The sequence below is a fragment of the Homalodisca vitripennis genome, chromosome 5 (assembly GCF_021130785.1).
Source record: "Homalodisca vitripennis isolate AUS2020 chromosome 5, UT_GWSS_2.1, whole genome shotgun sequence".
Classification (NCBI taxonomy): domain Eukaryota; kingdom Metazoa; phylum Arthropoda; class Insecta; order Hemiptera; family Cicadellidae; genus Homalodisca; species Homalodisca vitripennis.
Genome location: NC_060211.1, coordinates 62,287,745 through 62,310,533, shown reverse-complemented (window position 1 = coordinate 62,310,533; position 22,789 = coordinate 62,287,745). Strand labels below are relative to the sequence as shown.

The 22,789-nt window shown below is 35.7% G+C and overlaps 1 protein-coding gene across 4 annotated transcripts in view; it reads left to right on the top strand.

Annotated features, from left to right (window-relative positions):
* LOC124362292 (autophagy-related protein 16-1) overlaps window positions 1–22,789 on the top strand; it is a 235,709-nt gene that overhangs the window by 87,383 nt on the left and 125,537 nt on the right. For all 4 annotated transcript variants that reach the window (XM_046816663.1, XM_046816664.1, XM_046816666.1 and 1 more), the window contains one exon: window positions 8,573–8,715. In XM_046816663.1, the coding sequence (XP_046672619.1) occupies window positions 8,573–8,715 (143 nt within the window). The remainder of the gene's footprint in view (window positions 1–8,572; window positions 8,716–22,789) is intronic.

Below are 22,789 nucleotides of genomic sequence, written 5' to 3'. Positions count from 1 at the left end.
CACATTACAAAAACTTACTTAAACGACAGTGCTGAAAACTAATTTTATTTGTATTGCGGGTATTGTATGAGTGTATATTTTCATTTAGGACCATGCCAGGTAGTTTTTTTAAGGAATAGACAGCCAGTTCAAATATGTAAAGGTTAATTACTGTATTTATTTCTAATCTTTTAGAAATAGGCTTACAATGATCAGATGGATTTGAACCGTCAATTATACACAATCTTAATAGCATAGCAAGTTAGCATACACAATCTTAATAGCATAGCAAGTTAGCATACACAATCTTAATAGCAGGCTGATAAGGTACTCATCACACAAAATCCTTTCAAAATTATAAATTTTATTATTATTTATGTAAAAGTGAAAGTGTTTTTATTTATTAAAATCATCTTGTCACTTAAAAATCACTTTCATTACAAAACAGAAACTTTGTACTAATGTGTACTTGTTAAGTCACTATCATTAAAAATAACATCTCTTCTTATTTAAAACGATAGACACTTAAATAATGAAATGAAAATGAAATGAAAAATGTCTTTATTAGAGGCGAAGTTAGGACTATAAAGTCCTCTCTACCACTTAACCTCGTAAAAAATTAAACTAACATACATATACATGTATAACTAAAAATAAATCTATTTATTTACCTTATACATTAAAAGAATCTTAGCTTTAAAATAATAAAAAACAACATCTATAATTAATGTAACTTTATAAATATTTACAAAACTATAATAAGACATACACGCATGCATTCATTCAACTTGCATTCAGTTGCCTTAAGTAACACATTCCAAAGCCGCCAACCGCTATACCCCCTGAGCCCCCAGCATCAAGGCCCTGACCTCCGCCCCAAAGCGAGCGCGCTTATCAATGGCTCTGATGTTTATAGGTAAGGCATTCCACAATCGGCAGGCAGAAACTGTAAACGACTTACTAAAGGTAGTTGTTCGATGAATTGGTATAGATAATAAGGATGTACCCCTCCTTGTACTTCGTTCACTTATTTCAGACATAAATTGAAAGTTGTTTGAAAGATAACTGGGACAATTTTGTATTTAAAAGAGCGTGCAACAGAATGAGTGAGTGATAGTCTCGAAGATCTTGTAATTTTAATATAGATAATTGTTTGAAGAAGGGCGTTACGTGATCATCACGTCTGAGATTAAAAATGAACCTAATGCAAAAGTTCTGAGCACGCTGGAGTTTATTTGAAAGCTCCACAGTCATGTCATTAATGACTATGTCACAGTAGTTGAAGTGAGGCAGTACAAGAGTCTTTATCAGCATTATTTTAACCTGGTGTGGTAGATATGAAGCCAGCCGCTTGAGGCTGTGAACACCGGCAAAGACCCTATTACATATCAAAGAAGCCTGTTCAGTCCATCTTAAGTGTTTGTCAATAATAAGTCCTAGATTCTTTACTTTCTCAGAGTATTCTAGATCTTGGTCATTTAGTTTTAATTTGGGAGCCGTAGTAAAGTCAATTTTACGAACAAGCTTTGAATGACCTATCATAATACACTGAGTTTTGTCTACGTTTAATTTTAGTCCATGTTTCCAAGTCCAGTGAGTAACAGCGTCAATATCGGAATTCATGAGAGTCACACAAGTTTGTATGTCCCTTATAGAAAAGTGGCGGTATATTTGTAAGTCATCTGCATATAAGTGAAAATTGGAATGAGTAATTTGAGTAGTAATGTCATTGATGTACAGTGAAAATAAAAGTGGCCCCAGGACTGAACCCTGCGGAACTCCACGAGTGACTGGTCTCCATCTCGACTGCTTTGTTTAAATAATTGTATAGATACAAATATTTAAACAAGTATTTAAATTTAATAAATTATAACTTTATTCTTGGTACATTGAATAGTGTCCCTGCTATCAGCAATTATGAGATTTTTCATTTCAGTTGCAGTCTTTTATAGTGATGGTGCTATTACATTATGTACTATCCGTTTTCAACAAAATATATTTTTACAACGATTTTTAAGTTATTAAAAAGATTTATAGAGTCTGTCATTATGAAATGAGGAAAGATGTATAAACAATTATTTTTGTTTATACCAACTTAACAACTACAATATATAGGTAAAGATTTAATTTTTTAGTGTAAGTAGTTTTTAAGAAATAAGGTTTCATTGACAAACACTTGCGTATAGATAACTAAGTCTTTAAGGAACATACTTTTAATGAATAATGATAAAAAAATTCTCAAAAACATTTATTGATACTAAATGAATCTTGTTTAAAAAACCATCATCATCCAGATCAAATACCAGTTTTTCGGTCATGTCCTGTGCAGTGTTGAGTGTGAATGCATGTTTGAACTTGCTGTCCAACACCTCTACTGACAATTGTAGAATTGTCTTCAGGGTTTCACAATGTGTCAACGGTGCCTATTGGTCTTCATAGCAAAGTACACCTTCATCTTGTTGCTGTTCCTTTTTATGATCTTAGTGTCCAGCTTCTGTATGACCCTGAGCTTGTCCCAGACTAGGATGCGCACATTGTAGAAGACTGTGGGTTCACAGAACTACAGCAGGAGGTCTTTTCAGAATAAACTGACTTGGCGTAGGCCACACAATCAGAAATAGAGATGGGTGATAGCTATTTGCCAGAACATTGGTAGGTTTGATTGCAAAGAATGCAAGAGGGTAGATAAATCCCCATCTTCAGCATAATCAGCCAGAATTTTCCCCTGGGAGTGTCCTTATACCTTTCCAGAGTTGGCATTAGCAGGACACACTTCTGCATCACTCGCCTGTTCATCTTTCAGTAGTTCTGTCACCATCTTGCCTCCAAAAACGTGTCCTATGAGGTAGATTTTCTTGTTCCTAGGACCATAACTCTCGATGAAGGCCATCTTATGCTTGAATTGCACCTTAACGTTGTTATAGAGTTTAGAAACATCTGGAAGTCTCATGTTGAAGATAAGGGTGGAAGTACGTGATCTGTCACACATATAGTACAAACAGGATTGTCAGTCTGTTGTAGAGTGTTTCACCGAATTTTTGATAAGACAATGTGATGCCAGGGACTCCACACATGAACATGATTAAAGAATAACTCTTTGGAGGGGGATCTTCTACCCATCCTCCCCATGTAAGGATATGACTGGAGACTCTGTTGATGGTTAACCAGCCACCTTTGAATATGGTTGGAGTTTTCAGATTCTGAAAGGGTGTAACCGAAACTATTTGAAAAGGAGTTGTTTGAACCACCATCCTCTTCCTTTCTAAAAAAGAAACTCTATTCCCGATTGCATGAAGTACTGGACATATGAGCAAATACCGTGGACAAAAATTATAAATTGGGGTAGATTTAGTAAATAAATGTACATTAGTAAACATCAAAAGAGTTTGGTCATCCATGATGAAATTTGTGTTGTTAATTCATTGAACTGGAATTTAAGCACTGATTTATTCAAAGAATAAAGTACAAAGTTCATAAATGTGTTAGTGTGTGTGTAAAAGTAATCAGTGACCCATTATATATATATATATATATATATATATATATATATATATATATATAATCAATCTATCTATCTAAATTCTTTACTACGTGAACATCAAGTACAGTAATAGTGTCATGAACAAACAACATTGAAGTTGACTATCTACTACTTGGTATTGTTAGGAATTCTTCCAGGGAGTATATTGGTCTTCTTTCTAGAAAATCTCAAAGTTCACTCTTGAGTCTATTTCCTGATAAGTTCTTTAGGTTGTCTGGTAGCATGTTTTTGAGTTTTAGGCCAATGTAAGAAGGTTTTATCTATACAATGCATTCCAATGTTGAGGTAAGATGTATCTGGAGGCGTGGCGAGAGTTCTAGTTGTGGATATTCCCCTTTGTTTTGTAGGTTTAGCCTATCGACATGCAGATGGCTTCATAGACGTTGAAGGCTGTTACAGTGAGTATGCCAAGCGACTGGAATGCTTGCCGACAGCTCTGAAGAGGCTATTTTTCTATAGCATGAGTTTTCTTATGAGGTTTACAAAGGAGTTACCTAAAACTACCAACCCATATCTTATATGAAATTTAATTAGTGCATAATAAGCTGTTTTCACAGCTTATTGATTTCCAAACCATTTCAGTTGTAAACAAATGCCAGAGGTGATCTTTTTGCAGATTTTGTTTACATGCTCTGTCCATTAAAGGTTACTGCTTTAGATCAATGCTGTTGCCACTGTGGCACATGCAGTGTTGTGAGTTTAATGCAAACATCTAGTGAATTCTGCAGCAACGTTTAACTATTATAAGCTAGCTTCAGTGGTGGCCATTTTGATTTTAGCCCCATAAGAACAATGTTCAATCTCATGCATCTTTACAACCTTATTTGTACGTGTAGAATTATGGGAGATATATTTTGTTCAAAGATTAATACGGATTCAAACACTTTTTTAGTTGGTTTTATTGGTTATTTAAAAAAATTTTGAACTTTTTTTACTTCATCATTTAATTATTAAAAAAAGTATAATCTTTACAAGAAAAACTCAAATGTGTTTGGATATATTTAAAGATCTTTAAAATGAGAAATCTCCCATAATGCTGCGATAAAAAATAAGAGGAAAAAACTGCATGTGGTTTAACATTGTTCTTCTGAGGATAAAATCAAGTTTATTTCACTACAGCTGGATCTTAAAATGCAATGCTTGAGATATAATATATCTACAGGGTATTCACAAAAGAGTGTTACAAACTTCTTAATACTTCTTATAACTTCTGTATGATAGTACTCATAATTTCAAACATAAAATGTCATATAAACATAGTTCATAACTTGTATTTTTGCTGCTGGTCTCCATTTTGTAATTTTTTATAAAATATTAATATGTCTAGAAATAGTAAAGCTACATATACCAAAATTTGCACATAGATACTAATAAATAAGAAGAAACTTTATAAAAATATTTATTTAATCTGCTTTAGTATTAAATTGCACTTGTTGAAAATTTTTTTAAACCAAATAAAAAGCCAAGAAGTCATAAAAAATGTACAAGTTATCAACTATTTTTATAACGATTCCGATGTTTTTTTCTCAATGAAATCCATCAACGCATAAGCGAGCACGATCACTTTTGATGTATGCTTGTTCAAGCCAGGTGCAACCAAAATTTTGTCAGTTGAAAGGTATAAGTTTTTTTGCATCAATAATACAAAATTTGCAAAATATGAACTATTTTTAAAATATTTATCACAATTCCAATAGTACTTTTTTTCAATGAAATCCGTCAACGCATAAGCAAATAAGACTGCTTTAAAGGTACACTTGCACAAGCCGGGAGCAACAAACGTGTCACAGGTGAGAAATATCAGCTGAAATACAAGGGGCTGAGACATATATGGATGTGAGAAAGAGACAATATTGGCAGGAATAAGTGGGGTATTCATATATTGTATGTTTGAACAGTCTTTAATGTAGTATGTTTGTTAAAATGTTGAACAAATAATTCTTATGATTGCTATACTTTATGTAATGTCTTTGGCAATAGAAAAAAATTGAATTTGAAGTACTTGGGACTTGTAGTTGTGGATTTCGTGGCCGGTTGACTCGCTCTGCGAATGTGACTTGAAACGTGTCCTCCATGTTTCCAAAAAATAGCTCGATGAACGACTGGTAGTCACACATGCCTTGGTCCTGCAGTATGAAGGATAAGCAAGGAAGCTATGTTTGAAACATAGCTACCATACCTCCAGCCATGCTGCCACGTGCAGCATAGCCTTTTCTCTAACACCTATTTGTTGTGGAGATACTGAGAGCATAATCTATGATAGTAAACTTTAAATAATCCCTATTAGTGAGTTGTGGTGTTAGCTACATGTGCGGGACCTAGCAAACTATCTCTGCGGTAAAATAGATAAGCAGGCAAATCCATTTGTAGCAACATCCATCACCTAACTGAAGCACTTACAGAGCAATCAAACAATACTTTCTTTTCTAACTTACAGTTACCAAGCACAAAACTGACTTCTTACTCTGTCTTTAATCAGGCATGTGTTTAATCTCATGTTCTCCTTCCTTGCTACCCTGCGCTGCTGCTGCTCACTCTTAGTTGTCTGAAGACCCCAGTTTTACTCTGTAAATGAGAATAAAATCATCAGTAAATTGTAAATATCAAACAGTTCAATCACATCTTGGAGCATGGTTCTCAAACTATCACAAGAAATCAAAACCTAATTCTGACATCCAAGAATCCATCATAAATGGAGTGTGTTAATTTAGATGGCAGTCAGTGTATACTTGAGGTTAACATTTCAGCTTGTGTGCTGAGTTTTTTATTACAATTATCAATCTAAGAATTCCATGTATCTAATGTAGTAAGCTTGTATGTGTTTTCACTTCACAACTTGTTGAAACATTGCAAACACAGTTAGATTCTTTCCTTGAACTTAGCTGAAATATCTAGAGATAAGAGTATATACATTCAATTAAGGAATCTAGAAAAAATGTCCTATGTAGGATTTGAGAATCAAATACACCTCTTTAATTTAATTTAATATGTTAAAAACCGTTATTAATTAGTTAAACAAACAACAAGTGAATTTAATTAACTATTTATGAAGTGTACAAGGATACAAATCTTATATTTATACTTAGTTTATATTAGAATAAAATTTTAATTAGTTTCACTAAAAAGCTATTAAAACATGTTGTTTCACATTATACAAAAAAATTGTTAAGAAGGATATTCTTCATTAATAAATACTAACCATGTCTCTCCTTGTCTGGTAGCATATATGTTTTAAAACACTGTCAAAACACAAATAATTGGACATTAAAAGTATGAGGGTTAAAATTCTGGAAGTGTAAAATTGGATTAATTAACTAAGAAAAAATTGTGTTGTTAAAAAATACTTATACCAGATCTACTTAAAAAATATAAAAAACAAACTAGAAAGACTCAGCAAAAAACTATTTTTTATTGTCTACAGGTACAGTAGGAAATATAAATCATGTAATACTCAATAATATTTTATAAGGACTGGTTTTTATTTTCATGAGAAGCTATAATATTTTTGTTCATGAACAAATAGGAGTTTCCAACATTTTACGATTAGGTGTATCTTTTTTAAACAACTTCATTTTTTTAAATCCAAAAAATGTTCAATAAAAAACAACTTAAACAGTACCGGAGTATGAAAAACGAGGAGCTTGTACTTGAAAAATTCAGCAATCCATGATTATAAAGCTAGTTATTACAGTTTAACTAATAAAGCGAAAAATAGGTGAAGAAAGGTTATGCTTGATGGTGTGATAGGCCCCATGTGTATTCAAATGAATAGGGCTGGTGTGCATAAGTTATTTTTTTATTTTTTAGTATCTTTTGGAAAAACTGATACCAGTTTTTAGTCATAATGGATTATTAATCTTTGTTTCATTTTGTTAAATCATCTAAATTAACAAATTTATGGAGAAACTGTAATTGTTCAAAGTAGTAAAGTGCTACATGGGTGGTTTATCGCTGGTTCTTTAAATCCATAGGGATTTCATGACTATGAAAGCACAATTGCAGACCAAAAAAAGTTTCTAATAAGGGGAGCCAGAAAGATGGTGCATCAAACATATCATAGACTTCCATCATCCTGGAAGATTTTGAAGACTTTGTTTGTAAATCTGTTGATTATTTGGGAAAGATTGCAGGTGTATATTATCAATAGTGTTTGAAAAAAAAACATTCATAGGTAGAATACAAAAAAATCTTTGTCCATCACAAAAGTACACCAGATCATTCTTTCTATAGTTGTAGTAGCTGCAAAAATGAAGAATGTAGGATTCCAAGATGATACATATTTCACACACTTTCAGATTTCTCTTTCTCATCAGCCTCCTAGTGTATAAATTGATTTGCCAGAGAGTGATTTGGTTCAAAGAAATTCCAGAAACTAGTGACTATTTTGTGGACTTTGACCAATAATATTTTTTGAAGGGAACTTCTTTGAAAACAAACTTTTTCTTTGAAAACTATTTTAATTTTTCCACATTTTTTCCGGACACATTTATAAAAAAGGACAGTTTGGTAAATTTGTGGAAAGATAGAGTGTGGTGAGAACTTGTTGTGTTACGAGAAGCATCAGTGCAAAGTGGTCTTAAATACAGGAGTAATAATTCAAAATGACTGAAAATTCATATCAGTTCCATCAAATACCATACCAACTAAAGATAACTTTTATATACAAGAGTGTTCTCTAAACATGGACTACCATCGGCTCTAGTACTGTTATAGCAAATAGCAGAATATAAAACTTGTTTACAACACTTTATTGTAAAGTTATATATTCTGTAGCAGTAACAATTTCTTTTTAATTTGTATAAAATTGTTTGGTTCTTCTGCATCTTTGAATCTTCTCTTACTTTACCACTTTCATTTTCAGTGCTTTGTATAGTTGAAATTTATTGTGTAAGAAAATTGAAGGTTATTAGACCCAAACCATTCCGTTATACTTGAAGCTGTTCTGTCTGCTAAAAACTGAACTCTCTGTACAGCCTTGATTTTTGTAACCATGAAATCAAATCTGAACTTGAAGTATTGTATTGGAGGACTATATGATACTTGTGTTTGCAGGACTGCCTGAGAGCAAGGGAATGCTGGTTGGCTGCAACCAAGGTGTAATGTCAGTGGATTTTGACTCCAACTGTACTCACATCATCTGTGCCTCCAATGACTTTGCCTCCAGGGTGTGGACCGTTGCAGACCAGCGACTGAGGGTAAGTGAATTTGTTTACTTTTTTACAGGATTATTTGATAACATGTACATTACAGTGGACTTTGATTCTAACGTACATTCATGTCATTTGCGTCTTCTGCGTGCTATTGGAATGAATTAAAATAATTTTGGCAAGAATGAAGATTGCAAATTTTGGCAGCTTGGACATATTTGCTCTATACTAAAATATATTGTCTCTCTCTGAATTATGGTTGTGCAATTGTCTGTCGAAAAATACAGTGCAACATTTTATCGTTGTTTTTCGTAATTTATTTACAGTGTTTTTATTTGTTGTACAATCAATCAATCAATCAATCAATCAATCAGATTTTTATTACCGGAACATTCTATAATGCATGGCAAAAGTCAACTTTTTACTTGCTAGAATTTTGTCATACACCCCACAATAGATCTCATTCAGACATACAATTTACTAATTTACATACATCCATTCATTCGCCAATGATTCCCACTTCCAGCGACGGGTTCAGTTCAGTCTTTTTAATTGGTGGTCTCCCAAATCATATGCCAAAAACTCGTCTACATTATAAAGTGCTTGTGACACTAAAAAGCGTTTCAAACGAGTTTTTAAACACCTTGGGCGTTGGAGCGTTTTTTATTGAATTTGGTAATTTGTTGACGAAATGAACACCCGCCTGTGAAGGCAAAGCGTTCATAAACTACCGTTCTTCTGTGTCTACCAGTTCGGTAGTTATCTCTGCCTCTAGTCTCATACGCATGTATGTCTCGGCCATTCGTCATGGTACATTTAGACATACAAAACATAGTTGCTTCCAAGATGTAGAGACTGGGCAGCGTTCAACAGTTGTAAATTTTTGAAGGCTTCCTTACACGACTCTCTAAATTTCAACAGAGCGATAATGCGGATCGCTTGTTTTTGCAGCTTGAACACTCTCATAAATTGATTGTTTGCACAAGCTCCCCACAACACCAACCCGTAAAGTGAGATGGGGGTAAATAAGCCATAATACGCCATCATTAGAACCTGAATAGGGCAGTATTTGGCTAGAGACCTCAAAACATAAATGCCTGAGGCCAATTTGGAGCAAACGTGATCGATATGATTATTCCAAGTCAACCCTCGATCTAGGTATATTCCCAGGAATTTCGAGCAGTAGACTTCTTCCAGCATTGTGTCAGCCAACATAACAGCTGGCTTCGTCATGCCTGTCTACTGATCGCAAAAGCAAATTTAGAAAAATTAGACTTTGCAGAATTTGTCTTAAGATTGAGGCTGTTGAAATGTTGGACGCAGTTGTTGATCTCAATAAAGCTCTGCTGTTCCAGAATCAATTTTGATTTGCTAGTGAAACAGAGAGTCGTGTCCATCAGCATACTGCACAAGTTTTTCCGTGCAGAAGTGATGAACCTACGTCATTGACATAGATCAGGAAGAGAATTGGACTGAGAATTGAGCCCTGTGGGACCACCATAGCTCAGGTGAATTGGTTCAGATAATTTTGTTTGCGATCTGGACAATTTGGGTTCTGTGGCTTAAAAAATGACCTGAGCCACTGGAGAGGCACGCCTCGAATGCCATGAGTTTCAAGTTTGTCAAGCATTGTAACATGGTCAACGCAGGTCGAATGCTTTCGATAAGTCTAGGAACACACTTAATGTGGGATCCGAACGTTCTAGCCCCTCTCTACAACCCTATCGACTAGACGTACAACTGCGTCTATTGTCGACTTTAACCCTTCCTGAAGCCAAACTGGTCCTTCAGATAGCTGGTTGTGCTTATTTAAAAATTGAAGCATTCTTACCAAGAAAAGTTTTTCGAATATTTTGATCTCAAAACTGGCAAAATTGAGACAGGCGGTAATTGTGTGGGGAGTGGGGATCATCTTTCTTAAAAATCGGGCTCACTTTCGCGGTTTTTAGGAGTGAGGGGAAAACTCCTTGTTCAAAAGAGAAATTTACTAATTGGGTTAAAGGTTTCACAATATGCTTTGAACATGTTTTTATTAGCCACATCGACATTAAATTTAAATCATTTGATTTTTTTTGGCTGGGAGCTGCTGAATTATTTTTTTCAAGCTCTTCCTCAACGACAGGTGCCAGTGCCATGGAGGCACTGGACACTGTCTCCGTCTTGGGATTCCTTGTGGCGGTGATGGGCAAAGGGCCTTGCTCACAAGCAACAGATCCAAAGAATCTGTTAAGCCTATTCGCAACCTCAACCGCATCCTCCACAAAGCCTTGCGCGCATACGACGGAACGGACGGAACTGACGGAAACGACAGAACGGACGATTGGAAATTTTAAGATAGGGTGCGCGCATTAGGACGGAACCGCCGCGCCACGCCAGACTCGACTTGGGTGTTTTTAATCAAGTTTTCTCAATCTGTGTTAAAACATGTCAAAGATGCTTCAGTGCTTAGATGAAGAATTAATTATTGTTGCTGCATTCGTAATAGAAGAAGAAAAGCCAGGTTTTGGGTACATAACATAAAACACTAAAAGGTTAGCTTTGGGGGAGTTTGATGCGTTATTCCCAGATTTGATAGAAGACGATGAAAAGTTTTTTCATCGTAACCGATTTCTTCCCAACAATTCTCTCTTCTATTGACGTTAAAATATTCAGGATGACGCATGTTGTACAGCTCGGTGTAGTTTTAAACAAGAGGAATTAACTTGGAGACATCCATTTTGGCTCAGAAGATATAGCTGGAATAGAGAAAATTTTCCTTCCGTTCCGTCTGAGGTGTGTGCGCTTACCAACACCGGACGGGACGGACCCGACGTCGCCGACGGAGCAGCCGACGCGCAGAATTTGTTCAAAAGTTCTTTTCCTCAGATAATCTGGACTGACGTCCGACGCGTCCGACGCGTCCTCTTCCGTCCCCCGTCCGTCCAAGTGCGCGCATCTCCATAAACAATCAATACTATTCATATTTTAAAAATTCTGTCGTGTCCTTCCGTTACGTCCCGTTCCGTCGTAGTGCGCGCGCGAGAGGCTCAAGTCTGTCACCATTTTTTAATTTTATTTGATTGTTGCATGATTTGTTTTTATTGTTGATGATGTTCCAAGCAGTTTTAGAAATATTTTTTGAAAATATAATTGATTTAGAAACATCATTTGAGACAATATTTGAGATATTTTGTCTAAAGTAGGTAAATTAGTATTTGATAGTTTCATATTATTATATTGATTTTTCATTACTGAAGAACATAATTGTGTCAGCTGAAAGAAACTCCGTAAATAAAAAATGTATGAATTAAAAAAAAACAAAAAAATCAAATCATGTAACAAAAAATTAAATAGTGTAATGGGCAGCAATAAAAAAGTTAGGATGTATTTCAAATTTATGGGAATTTTGATAAGAAAAAATGTATTATCTACAATAAAAGTCTGTTGAAATTTTACCATATCCTTTTCTGTTAAGCCACAAAAAATCTTCAAAATTATAATTTTGGTAAACCGTAGAAAGTTGTATAAAAATTAAGGTAATTTATATTTACAGTTAGACAGACTGCCAAGATTTTCATGTAATTTATTGTCGTATCCTGTGCTTTATGTTGTTTATGAAGTTTAAAATTTCTATAGTACCGTACTTTCATTTCCACAATTGTTTCTATAAAAGTGCCTCCGAGGCAAACATAATCCTTGAATCTGGTTAACACTGGGGCCTGAGAGTGAAACTCATATCAAATCCATACCTTTTTCGTTTCAGAAACTTAGATTTTAACAAAGTCGTTAATATGATTAATCTGTTCATACTGATAGCTTGTCAAATTTATATTTAGTATAGATTTTTTCATAAGAGACACTATATTTAGTCTATTAGGTTAGAGACTGTAGTCAGATAGTTAACAAATTCTATGGACAGAATCAGAGGTGCTGGAGATAGTTCACCAAGAATCGTAGAGATGGCAGGTCAGCTGATGTAATCATAGTAGTTGTATCAGGAATTGATATAAAACAATCAATGAAGTGTAGTGGTAGCTAGGTACCTCCATTATAACAGAGCTAGCCTCCCACTCTACTATTATTGTGGCTGGGCCTTGCAATTCTTTCTGAAATTACTTACTTTAGATACTCTCCTCTATTTTTAACTCTAGTTCAATTCCTACAATAACCAACAGCTGCTACTCTATTGGTTATAAATAGCTGTTTTGGTAGTGTCTTGTTTAGTTTCCTTGAGTTTTATTATGGGAGAGAATGAGCTGTTGTGGGAACAGTCTTGAATGAGTCTGTCTGGTGTAATGTTCTTATTTTGTAATTTGGGTTCTATCACTTGTACTTTTATTTGGCTATTAGGGGTTACCTCACAAAACAAAACAGCAATACATTTGGACATTCAGACTTAAATTTATTCAGTTGTCAAATGCAGTTTGTAGTCAGTCATTTTCTTGCTGTCTATATTGTTAGTATTACCTAGCCAGTTTGAGCCTCTAGAGTAAAAACTTAAGAGCTGGCTGTAATAAAATGACCTTGAGTTTATCGCTATAACAACAATGTCAAACCTTATACAGTGAGCTGAAAGTTAGTGAAGCTTATCACTTGTGGGCCTGGAAAAATTAAATTTCTGTTTGTCTGTCTGCCCGAAAGATATCTTGAAAATGAACTGAAGGCCTCATTTCTATATTAGGAACACTAAATTGATGTTGGTGCCTGTCACAACAGAGATTAGGATGGCATTAGTGAATATTTTTCCATTTCTCTTATGGGTAACCATGATGGTAACCAGAAATTACATAATAAATTAATTTGTGAACAAACTGAGTACAGTAATATGAGATTTTAACAAGTGACACTATTATTAATATAGTAAAGAGAAAATATAATAAACTTGAGTTAATGTTAAAAGTTTATGACAATATTTGACTTCAGCGCACTCTTGCATTTCAATACACTGCTATGAAACCTAATTTAATAAATAAAATTTGGATTTATTATGTGGCAAGATATCTTGAAAAAGATCGTCTCAATGGACAAAACTGTGAATGTACTATGCAGTAAGATATCTTGATAAAGATCATCTGCAGTCTCTAAATTTTGCATGAAACTTCATTTCAACACATAAAAGAATAAGTTCTATGATGGTGATTGTCCAACCATGAAATTTAATTGGGCATCATCGAAACTTCGTTTTAGGCTGACACAATTTGTTTTATGTTTGCCGGGGTTATGCATAAATTTTCTTTACATATAATGTCTGTCTGCATACCTGACCACAGAAAATTTTGAGAATGAAATGAGCTATGAGCTTGAAATTTAGCAAGTAACCTTAGTGAAGCCTGTTATGCGACACATGGTATGCATATTATCACCATGTTTTTAGTCGTAGAATTATTGGATGTCTTTTTTTGTAAATATAATTAATATAGATAAAAACCCTTATAGTTTTTCCGTATGTGTGTGAGTTATTCAGAAAAAAATCTCAAACATTGTTGTCATTCATTGCATAAATATTAAAAAGTATACACTTACAAAAAACTAAAAGTGTTTGGATTCGTGTTAATAATATCTTTAAAATGATACATTTGTCATAATGCTACAATAAAAAATAAGAGCGTAAAACTTCATTAGGTTTAACTTTCTTCTAATGAAAAAAACCCAAGGTTGTTTCAGTACCCATAAGTTAGAGAAAGAGAACAGACATTTTTCCAAAATACATAGTATATATACTAACCATAATAATATATATAACTAACTAGTATATATACTAAGTGTTTGAATTAAATACTGTAATCTACTAACTAGTCTTGGAGATTTTTCTTCTATTTTAGAACTATGTCTTTAGATTTTGTTTTTATCTTCTTTAGTCTTTCACATGGAAATGAGAAGGAGACAGAAAATCTAAAAAACGTTTTTAAGTGATTGGAACTTCAAGTTCAGATCTCCAATAATCTCATTTAAAAGATGTAGAAAATATTTCTTTTAAACAACATTTTTGCTTCAATATTTTTAGTGTTTTCATCAGTAAAATATTCATCAGCCATCTTTTGTGTTTTTTCACCTTCTTGAAGTTTTTGGCTGGGCCAAACATTATTTTCAGCTACAAATGTCTCAACAAACGACAATGATAACGAATCAGCAACAGCTTTAGTGGAAGTTTTTTATTTGTGTTGCTGCTGTCTCATGACCAAATACGTACTAGTTTCTCTACGGTTGCAAAATCCAGCAATATTGCATCGCACGCTCACCTCGAGTATGCTTGTGTCTAATTGTGTGTTTATGATGTTCGCTGTTAATGGAGTAGCACAGCGGAGCCCACTGGTTGTGTTGCAGACAGTTAGGAATAAATCCTCAGAAATTGTGCCACGAACCTGTATTACATTGTTCTCAAAGACTCATGTAAGACTGAAGTAAATGAAATCACAACCTGTCAAATGATCTCTTATATTTTATATGCTACAAAACTCATTTTTAAAGCTGGATCGAATTAATTTATAATAGGTGGTGGAATAGGGCCCGGCCTGGGCCCTCTGTAGGTCCAGGCCGCGGCAAAAATATCTTAGGAAACCGATCTAACTACAGTCCTTTTTAGTAGGTGACATTTGGACCAAACATTGTTTGCACAGTAAAACGTTAAAACCTCTAGAAATTACTGGGGTAAATATCAACATAATAATAAAGTTATAATCATGAAATAATCATAACAACTAATGTTGTGCAATGAGCTGTGCAAATGTGAGTTCAGTCAAGCATGTTACTCAATTAGAAGCAATATCTTTACAGTTATCAATTAGTGTTTCTAAACATAGCCATTAAATATATAAAACATTGTTTACTGTAAGACTAAGTCATAACTGAAGTGGTTGGTTGTTAATTTGTATAATTATTTTTATTTAAGTCACAGCCCTTCAATATAACATTCCTGATAACGGAAAAGTAAGTAAAATGTTTTGACCGTTTCACAAAAATTACAGAGGTTTAAAGTAGAAATTTAGGAAATTGTTACGAGGCCTAAACAAAAAGGACTGAAGATTACAATTTGATTTTTTTTACAATAGTATGTTTTAGATTTATAGAGTGATGCATGTTTTTAATAATTTATGACTTTAAGAAATTACACTTTTTGAATGAAATATAATTTAAGCAAACTACCCGTTTTAAAATAAAGCATTATCTAATGTAGTTAAACTTTTTTACAAATTAAAAAAACATGCCATTCCTACCAATCTTCTTTTGAAAATATACTGTTCAAAATTAATTATCTTAAAAATTGTTTTTGTGTGTGTTTGATTTTATGCCCCTCTTTCTGCTTCAAAGGTCAAGAAATCTTTATTGTACGATTTAAATTATTGTTTCCTTTATAAGAAGTATCTCAGTGTGACGAAACTTTTTTAAACTAGTTTTAATTATCTAAGTCGAAAGACTGAGTGAACCACGTGAAGCCAATGTTCATAGTGAAGGGCTGCCGCATTCACATTCCAACCTGCCATGTACATTAAGACCTGGAGGCCATCCTGCTTTTAGCACCATAAAAACAATATTAGACCTCAAACTCTTTTATGCCCTAACTTGTAATTATAAAATTACTGTATGACATCTTAATGCTAATTTAAGGCCGCAAAAGATTGAAAATTAAGTAATGTTTATAATATAATTTTAATCATACAAAGGAGTGATAGTTATTTTGTTTTATTTTTTGTTGTTAGTTATCTTAAGTAATGGGAGCATGATCAAAAAGTTCCAAGTGTTACTAGGTGTGTAACTCTAATATAGTATTATTATTCTGTTAGTCACTAAAATTGTTGTTAGATGGATCACCAATTAACTATACTTCCTTTTATTGTAAATAACATAGCACTGCATTTTTCACATAATATGCTCTACTTCATAACTGCTATATATTGACCAAGTAACAACCAATTACAACACTTTCAAAACTAGAATAATAATGTATCTTAAAAATTAGATAAGAGTCAATGTGCAATACATCATTTGATCACTTAATGAGGAACTATCAGTATTTGAAATAATTATTTTGGGAACATTTATTAACCATGTTCAAGAAAAAATGGTTGAATGAAAGCATTTAATTCTTTTTACTAGAAGGCTGTTCGCACTCAGGGTACAATGTCCCCTTAAGTACCTCAGTCATTAATCTCCCACAGGTCTGCAACCAGCTGTTATGGGTACTGCATCATAGAAGACTGTTGCACTCAGGGTACAATGTCCCCTTAAGTACCTCAGTCATTAATCTCCCACAGGTCTGCAACCAGCTGTTATGGGTACTGCATCATAGAAGACTGTTGCACTCAGGGTACAATGTCCCCTTAAGTACCTCAGTCATTAATCTCCCACAGGTCTGCAACCAGCTGTTATGGGTACTGCATCATAGAAGACTGTTGCACTCAGGGTACAATGTCCCCTTAAGTATTTCAGTCATTAATCTCCCAAAGGCCTGCAACCAGCTGTTATGGGTACTGCATCATAGAAGACTGTTCCACTCAGGGTACAATGTCCCCTTAAGTACCTCAGTCATTAATCTCCCACAGGTCTGCAACCAAGTGTTAGGAGTATTGCATCATAGAAGGCTGTTCGCACTCATGGTATAATGTACACCTGTACAGTGGCCAACACTTCAAGATAATTTTAACTCTTTTAGTGATTGTTATTACATACGAGAAATCCTTAAAAAATAGAGAAATTTTTTCAAGGGTTAGAAATTTATGTGATGTTTAAGACTTAAGTGATAGTGTTGATGGTCCAAGAGTTAATTACAAATTTTGTCTGTTGAGTACATTTAAATTTATTAGTGCGTTTTTACAATGCAGATATTCTGACAGTTATTTGTACCAGTCATTGAATAATGGAAAAAATGAATTGCCTTACTGTACACTTTTTTAACGGGTAAATGACTGCGAACTATTTTTTATCAAAGAAGTCGACGAGTTAATACAAACACAAAGAGTTACTTAAACACAGAAAGGAAGATTACGAGTTGCAGTGGCCGAAAAAGCACGAAACAAAGAGTGTGCAGTGGCCGTGGCCGTGGCAGATGGGACTGAAGGACCGCGTGACGCAGATTGCGCAACTGGAGACAATGGCGGACAAGGACAGTCGACATTAATTGGGCCTCAGAAGTCGCCCACATCTGTACACAAAGCGGCGGGTCACTGTACTGTATCTGGCGTGAGTCATTGCCAAGGCCGCCGCTGCGAGGTCTAGGCCACCACATCTGACTCACTGCCGCGCCGCACCGTGCCATCCGTCCGCATTTTTGCTGAAATTTGCATGCAACACTTTTCTACTCCGGTGCTCCCCAAATCCGACAAGGGCGTTCCTGTTGAATCCGGGACGTTTTTGCTGTCGTTAGCAAGCGCCTTGATCAACTACTGTGACAAAACGAATGCACCAATCCTTGTGACGGCGTACTAAATTTGGTGAAATTTCTGTTGAGACTTTTGTATGTGTTTGTATAGACCATTACTTTGATTTGTGCCACGCAGTAAAGGTTGTTAGCACAGTTTGTAATTGGGTAGGTTTCTTACAGAAAGCTAGTATATTAGTTTATAGCATTAGCAAATAGTGACTGCGCGGTTGGGGTCCAGGTAATCTTACACCAATACGCACGCAGACTCCACAAACGCTAGTGCAAGGGTTTAAGACCCGCCGCATTTCCACCCTATTGTACTATTACCAAGTGTACTACTCCAATTAAACCCAGATTTTTACTATTTGTAATTTTATCATAAATTGATTTGTATATATAAATTGTAAACATCATAACAAAAAATGATACAAAATAAGTATAATCACAGAGAAAAATCAAACCTAATCAAAATTACAGACATATCTTTAATCTGTGGTATAATGCACTGGAGTTGTCACAGAGTATTACTTAGTCATGAGTCTAAGATGTTACTAAATAGTCCGGGACGGAAAACGGCTAGCTTAATCCTCTACACTCTTGAGTGTGGGGGTGCGTGCGTGCGAGGCGACTACCTGGCCCTTCAGCAGTAATCTCTATTTGTTAATACTGTAGCACAGGACTGTTTGTTGTGTGGATGCCATGACTTATTGTGATACTTAATTATTCTAAGTGTTTATTACGCGAAGATGGGTTCGATGTGGGCTCCGATTGGAGAGTCTGATACAACTATAGTCGACAATCTGAGATGGCTTCACCGTTTTGGTCACGTGCCGCACCATCTTGACACATTTCAAACGAGTTCTTACGAGAGAGGAATGACAGTTGTGAAATTTACCTCATCTATTCTCAGCATATAACACACCACAAAGACATTGCGAACCATGTGTTCTGTAAGGAGATGTAATCACTTTGCCGGGTCCCCGCCACCCAGGTAGAGTGCACGGACATGTCGTGTCTAGCCGCCCTCGGGTCGTGTTAGGTTAGGTTAGGCTAGGCTAGGTTAGGTTGTACATCACCTAGGCCACCGTGCTCGTCACTGCTCATGCGCGTCTAACTGCTCCCCCTACGTCCGTGTCTCGTCAGTCTTTACTTGGAAATCATATCTCCTGGGAGACGTACTGTGCTCTGGATGTAATGGGTGCAAACGGCAGTATTTCGCCTGCGACGCTCTGGGAGCCATCGGTTTGCTCTCTTTTTTTACAAGATGTGACGTGGCTGATACATCATCAGCACTCTCAGCAGAGCTGGACTCCTACCCACTAATTAACCGCTGAGGCATCACTCCATCTCGGGAGGTGCAATTACTCGGAAATACATTGCTGCAGTATGTACTATTTCGTACTAGAATAATTTTTTTAGATACATCAACAATTCCGGTAATTAGTAACGTTGTGAAGCTTTTAGAGTACAGGTTCTAATGATCTCGATATATTTAAACATTTCTTAAGTTATGGCCGGCTGTCAAAAAGTGGGATGGAGAAAGGTGTAAATCAATGCCGATTCAAGAATAAATAGTGTCCAAAGAACCATACGCCGCCGTAAATGATTATGGATCTTCAGAGACTCAATCGCTCTCGCGCGCGCATTCACAGCCTGATCTACCGTCCTGTCAATCACCGACTGTGTTCCTAATGTGCATTTATCATTTTATATATTGACATTAAATTCAGTTAATTTTATTAAGTATATAATATCCCAAACCAAATTTTAAATGGCAGTTCGAATACAACGCATGTGTGAAATAATACGATTGACTTTATATTCTCTAGGTCAATCCACTACTATAATATGCCACATCGAAACAAATGTTTTCATGGAGGGTAGAATGTAATTTCATTTTTTCCATGACGCGATTTTACATAAAGGACGCCATCATTATGTCATGGAAATTTTATTATTATTACAACATTATTATTATTGATAACAACATTTAGCTTCAGAATAGTCATTTTTAATTTCGCTCTCTCATTTCTCTCCAACATTCCTACTTCTTATTACACTATTTTTCTCTATCTTTCTCACCAACAGTATTTTTTTTCTTTCGTTTAAAAAACAGGAAACTATTTGATGGGATATCCCGATATTGTAATATACAATACTTTTGATCGTAATACAGTAACACATTGTAGTTCATATTAAAAGGAATACATAATAATTACAATAAAGTTTTCAATTAATTTAGACTAATTGACTTTAAGTTAAATGTAATATTATTGCCATGTATATAGCGTAAGTATATTTGTATGAACTCATATAGCTGATATATAGTGTATACAATATACATTTAAATTTTATTTTGTTTATGAGTATACAAAATTTGTCTTTATATACATTATCTAAATACAGTGTTCATCAGTCACACAGTATTAATATTAGAGTTCCCTTGGCATTCTATATCGCGTGTGCCTGTTTTTTTATGTGAACACGCATATAAATTATCTGCGGACTGCATGTTTTAATCGACCTCTTCTACATTTCTCGAACAGCTTCCTTTCATAGTTTACTTTGAATGAACTTTAACCCAACCTAACCGACGTGGTCTGATGTAGGAAAAGAGATTTGGAAGATGGTTTTTTTAGAAAAATGGCCCACAATGAGAGATCTAACATTGACCTCTTGAACACTGGAGCCCCAGTGTCTTTAACTTCATTATCTTGAAGATACGGTTTATAAAAGACTGTTGCAGACAAATGAATGATGTGAAACGAAAAATTCTTTCCTGCAGTAATTGGCTATGATCAAGCATTATATTTCTTTGAAAAGAGGAAAATATTGCGTGGGAGAGACGGTATGTTTGGGGTCTAAGTACGCCAGCTATTATTCCTTCCTTAGTAGACATTGTTCTAGTTTTTATTCTCCACCCAAAAGAAAGGCACTTAACTGAATACTAACACTAAACTAAACAAATTGCGGGGCTTTAATAATCTTTGAAGTCCAATCGCAATAAAATCATAATGGATGACTGGATTGTGTTATACCAATTGTTTATCACTGATGGTTCAATATAAAGGTATTTTTATACCATGGTCGTTGTCGTTTCCCGGTAACCACCGCTTCTTCCACCTGTTGTTCTTCGTCGTTCGGGGAAGATCGTCACTCCTTTATGGGTCGGAAAAACAGTCCCGAGCGCAGCGGTCGTACAGGACATTAACGACACACTTACCCGAGAACAAATCCGCCATAAGGAACGGTAAACATAGCTCAGGGCCCTTATTGTTCGGTTTATGAATTGTCCGCCATGCCGCGGCGCGGTAATAGTTTGTTGCCGGCCACAATGGCAGAGGAAAGAAGTTGTAGCGCCGCTTATGAATTGTTTGCGACCCGACTACGACTATCGCGGAGTACAGAGCTGTACCGGTAATGTGGCAGAGCTAATAGTTTGCTCTCGGCTGTCCGCAGCAATTATAATAATGGCGGGCGCCGATAATATCGCGGGGCGAGTGGCCACTGTGCAGCGAGTGAGCGGCTCCACATACGCGGTGTTGCCCGGACCTCGACCGGGTAATCACGTGTATTACTGCTTCTCAGGACGACACTTGCTGGGCGGCGACCTCTCAAGGCAGTCTGTACCGACTAGAAATATATGCAGCAGCTTCGTGTTCGGCAGTTGTGTACCATAACTTTTGCTCGGATACTCCGAAACTATGTTCCACAAGTACTGTATCGTGTTCTGGAGACGTTACATAAATATGTTGCATCTAAATGTGGCAACTGTGTGCCTGATATATGGTAGTCTCCGTGAATGACTCTGACGGTTGCATCAAGACACTGTACCGTAGCGAAATGAGCATTTCAATTTCGACGAGAAGACGATTACGCCGCCGCAGCTGCACCGGTCCGGGGAAGGCAGATCGGCAACCGATAGCCGGCGGGAAGTGTTTGATATCTGGGCCGTATTGTTTGCCCAACGATTGGACCACAATAGTAGCGATTATTGTCGGAGTCGGGCCGACCGCAGTCGTGGCCAGATCTGCTTCCACGGCCTTTGTTCCTGGGTCGAGCGCTGGGAACGCCGCCAACAATAGCCACAGTTCTCGCTAATTGTCCACACGCGTGTCGGATACTTGCAGAACAGTGGGCCTTCTGTCACTACTGGCGTTCAAGTCACCAGGCAGACTGCATCTACAACAGATCGTTCAACTCTGTGGGTGTCTTATCCAATGCTTTAATAGTCTTAATCGTCTTTCACAGCCAGTGCTCCCAAGTATGAACTAATACTCGTATACTGTAGTTTTGTCATAAAATGGAGATTAACAAGTAAGTTATAGCAAAGAATGAATTTTTGACGATAAATAATCCAGTTCATTTAAATGTAGTTTTGAGAGGACTCTTCAACTAAACTACACAATATTTTATGATACAAATTGAATTTATATTGTGTTTTATTTTACATACATTAGATTTAAATTCTCTTTTTGGTTTCGATATTGGCCTACCATATCCTAGGAAATTTGATAGGCTAGGGTCTTTCTTCAGCGCAGCTTTCCCAAGTGATGTCACTGCACAAGTACGAGTAATATAAGTAGACGAATGTGCTAACGAAAACTCTCAAAACAATACTAAAAAGTTACCCCCTGTCGTACACTCGTTTAGGTAAGATAAATTTAATACTAATTAGTGAATTATTTAGATCAATTTCTTTTTAATCACGATTACGGCCGCAATTCTTGACTCATCTTTTCAAAAGTTGGTATGGACGTTCTAGAAGTGAACGGAAAAGTCAAG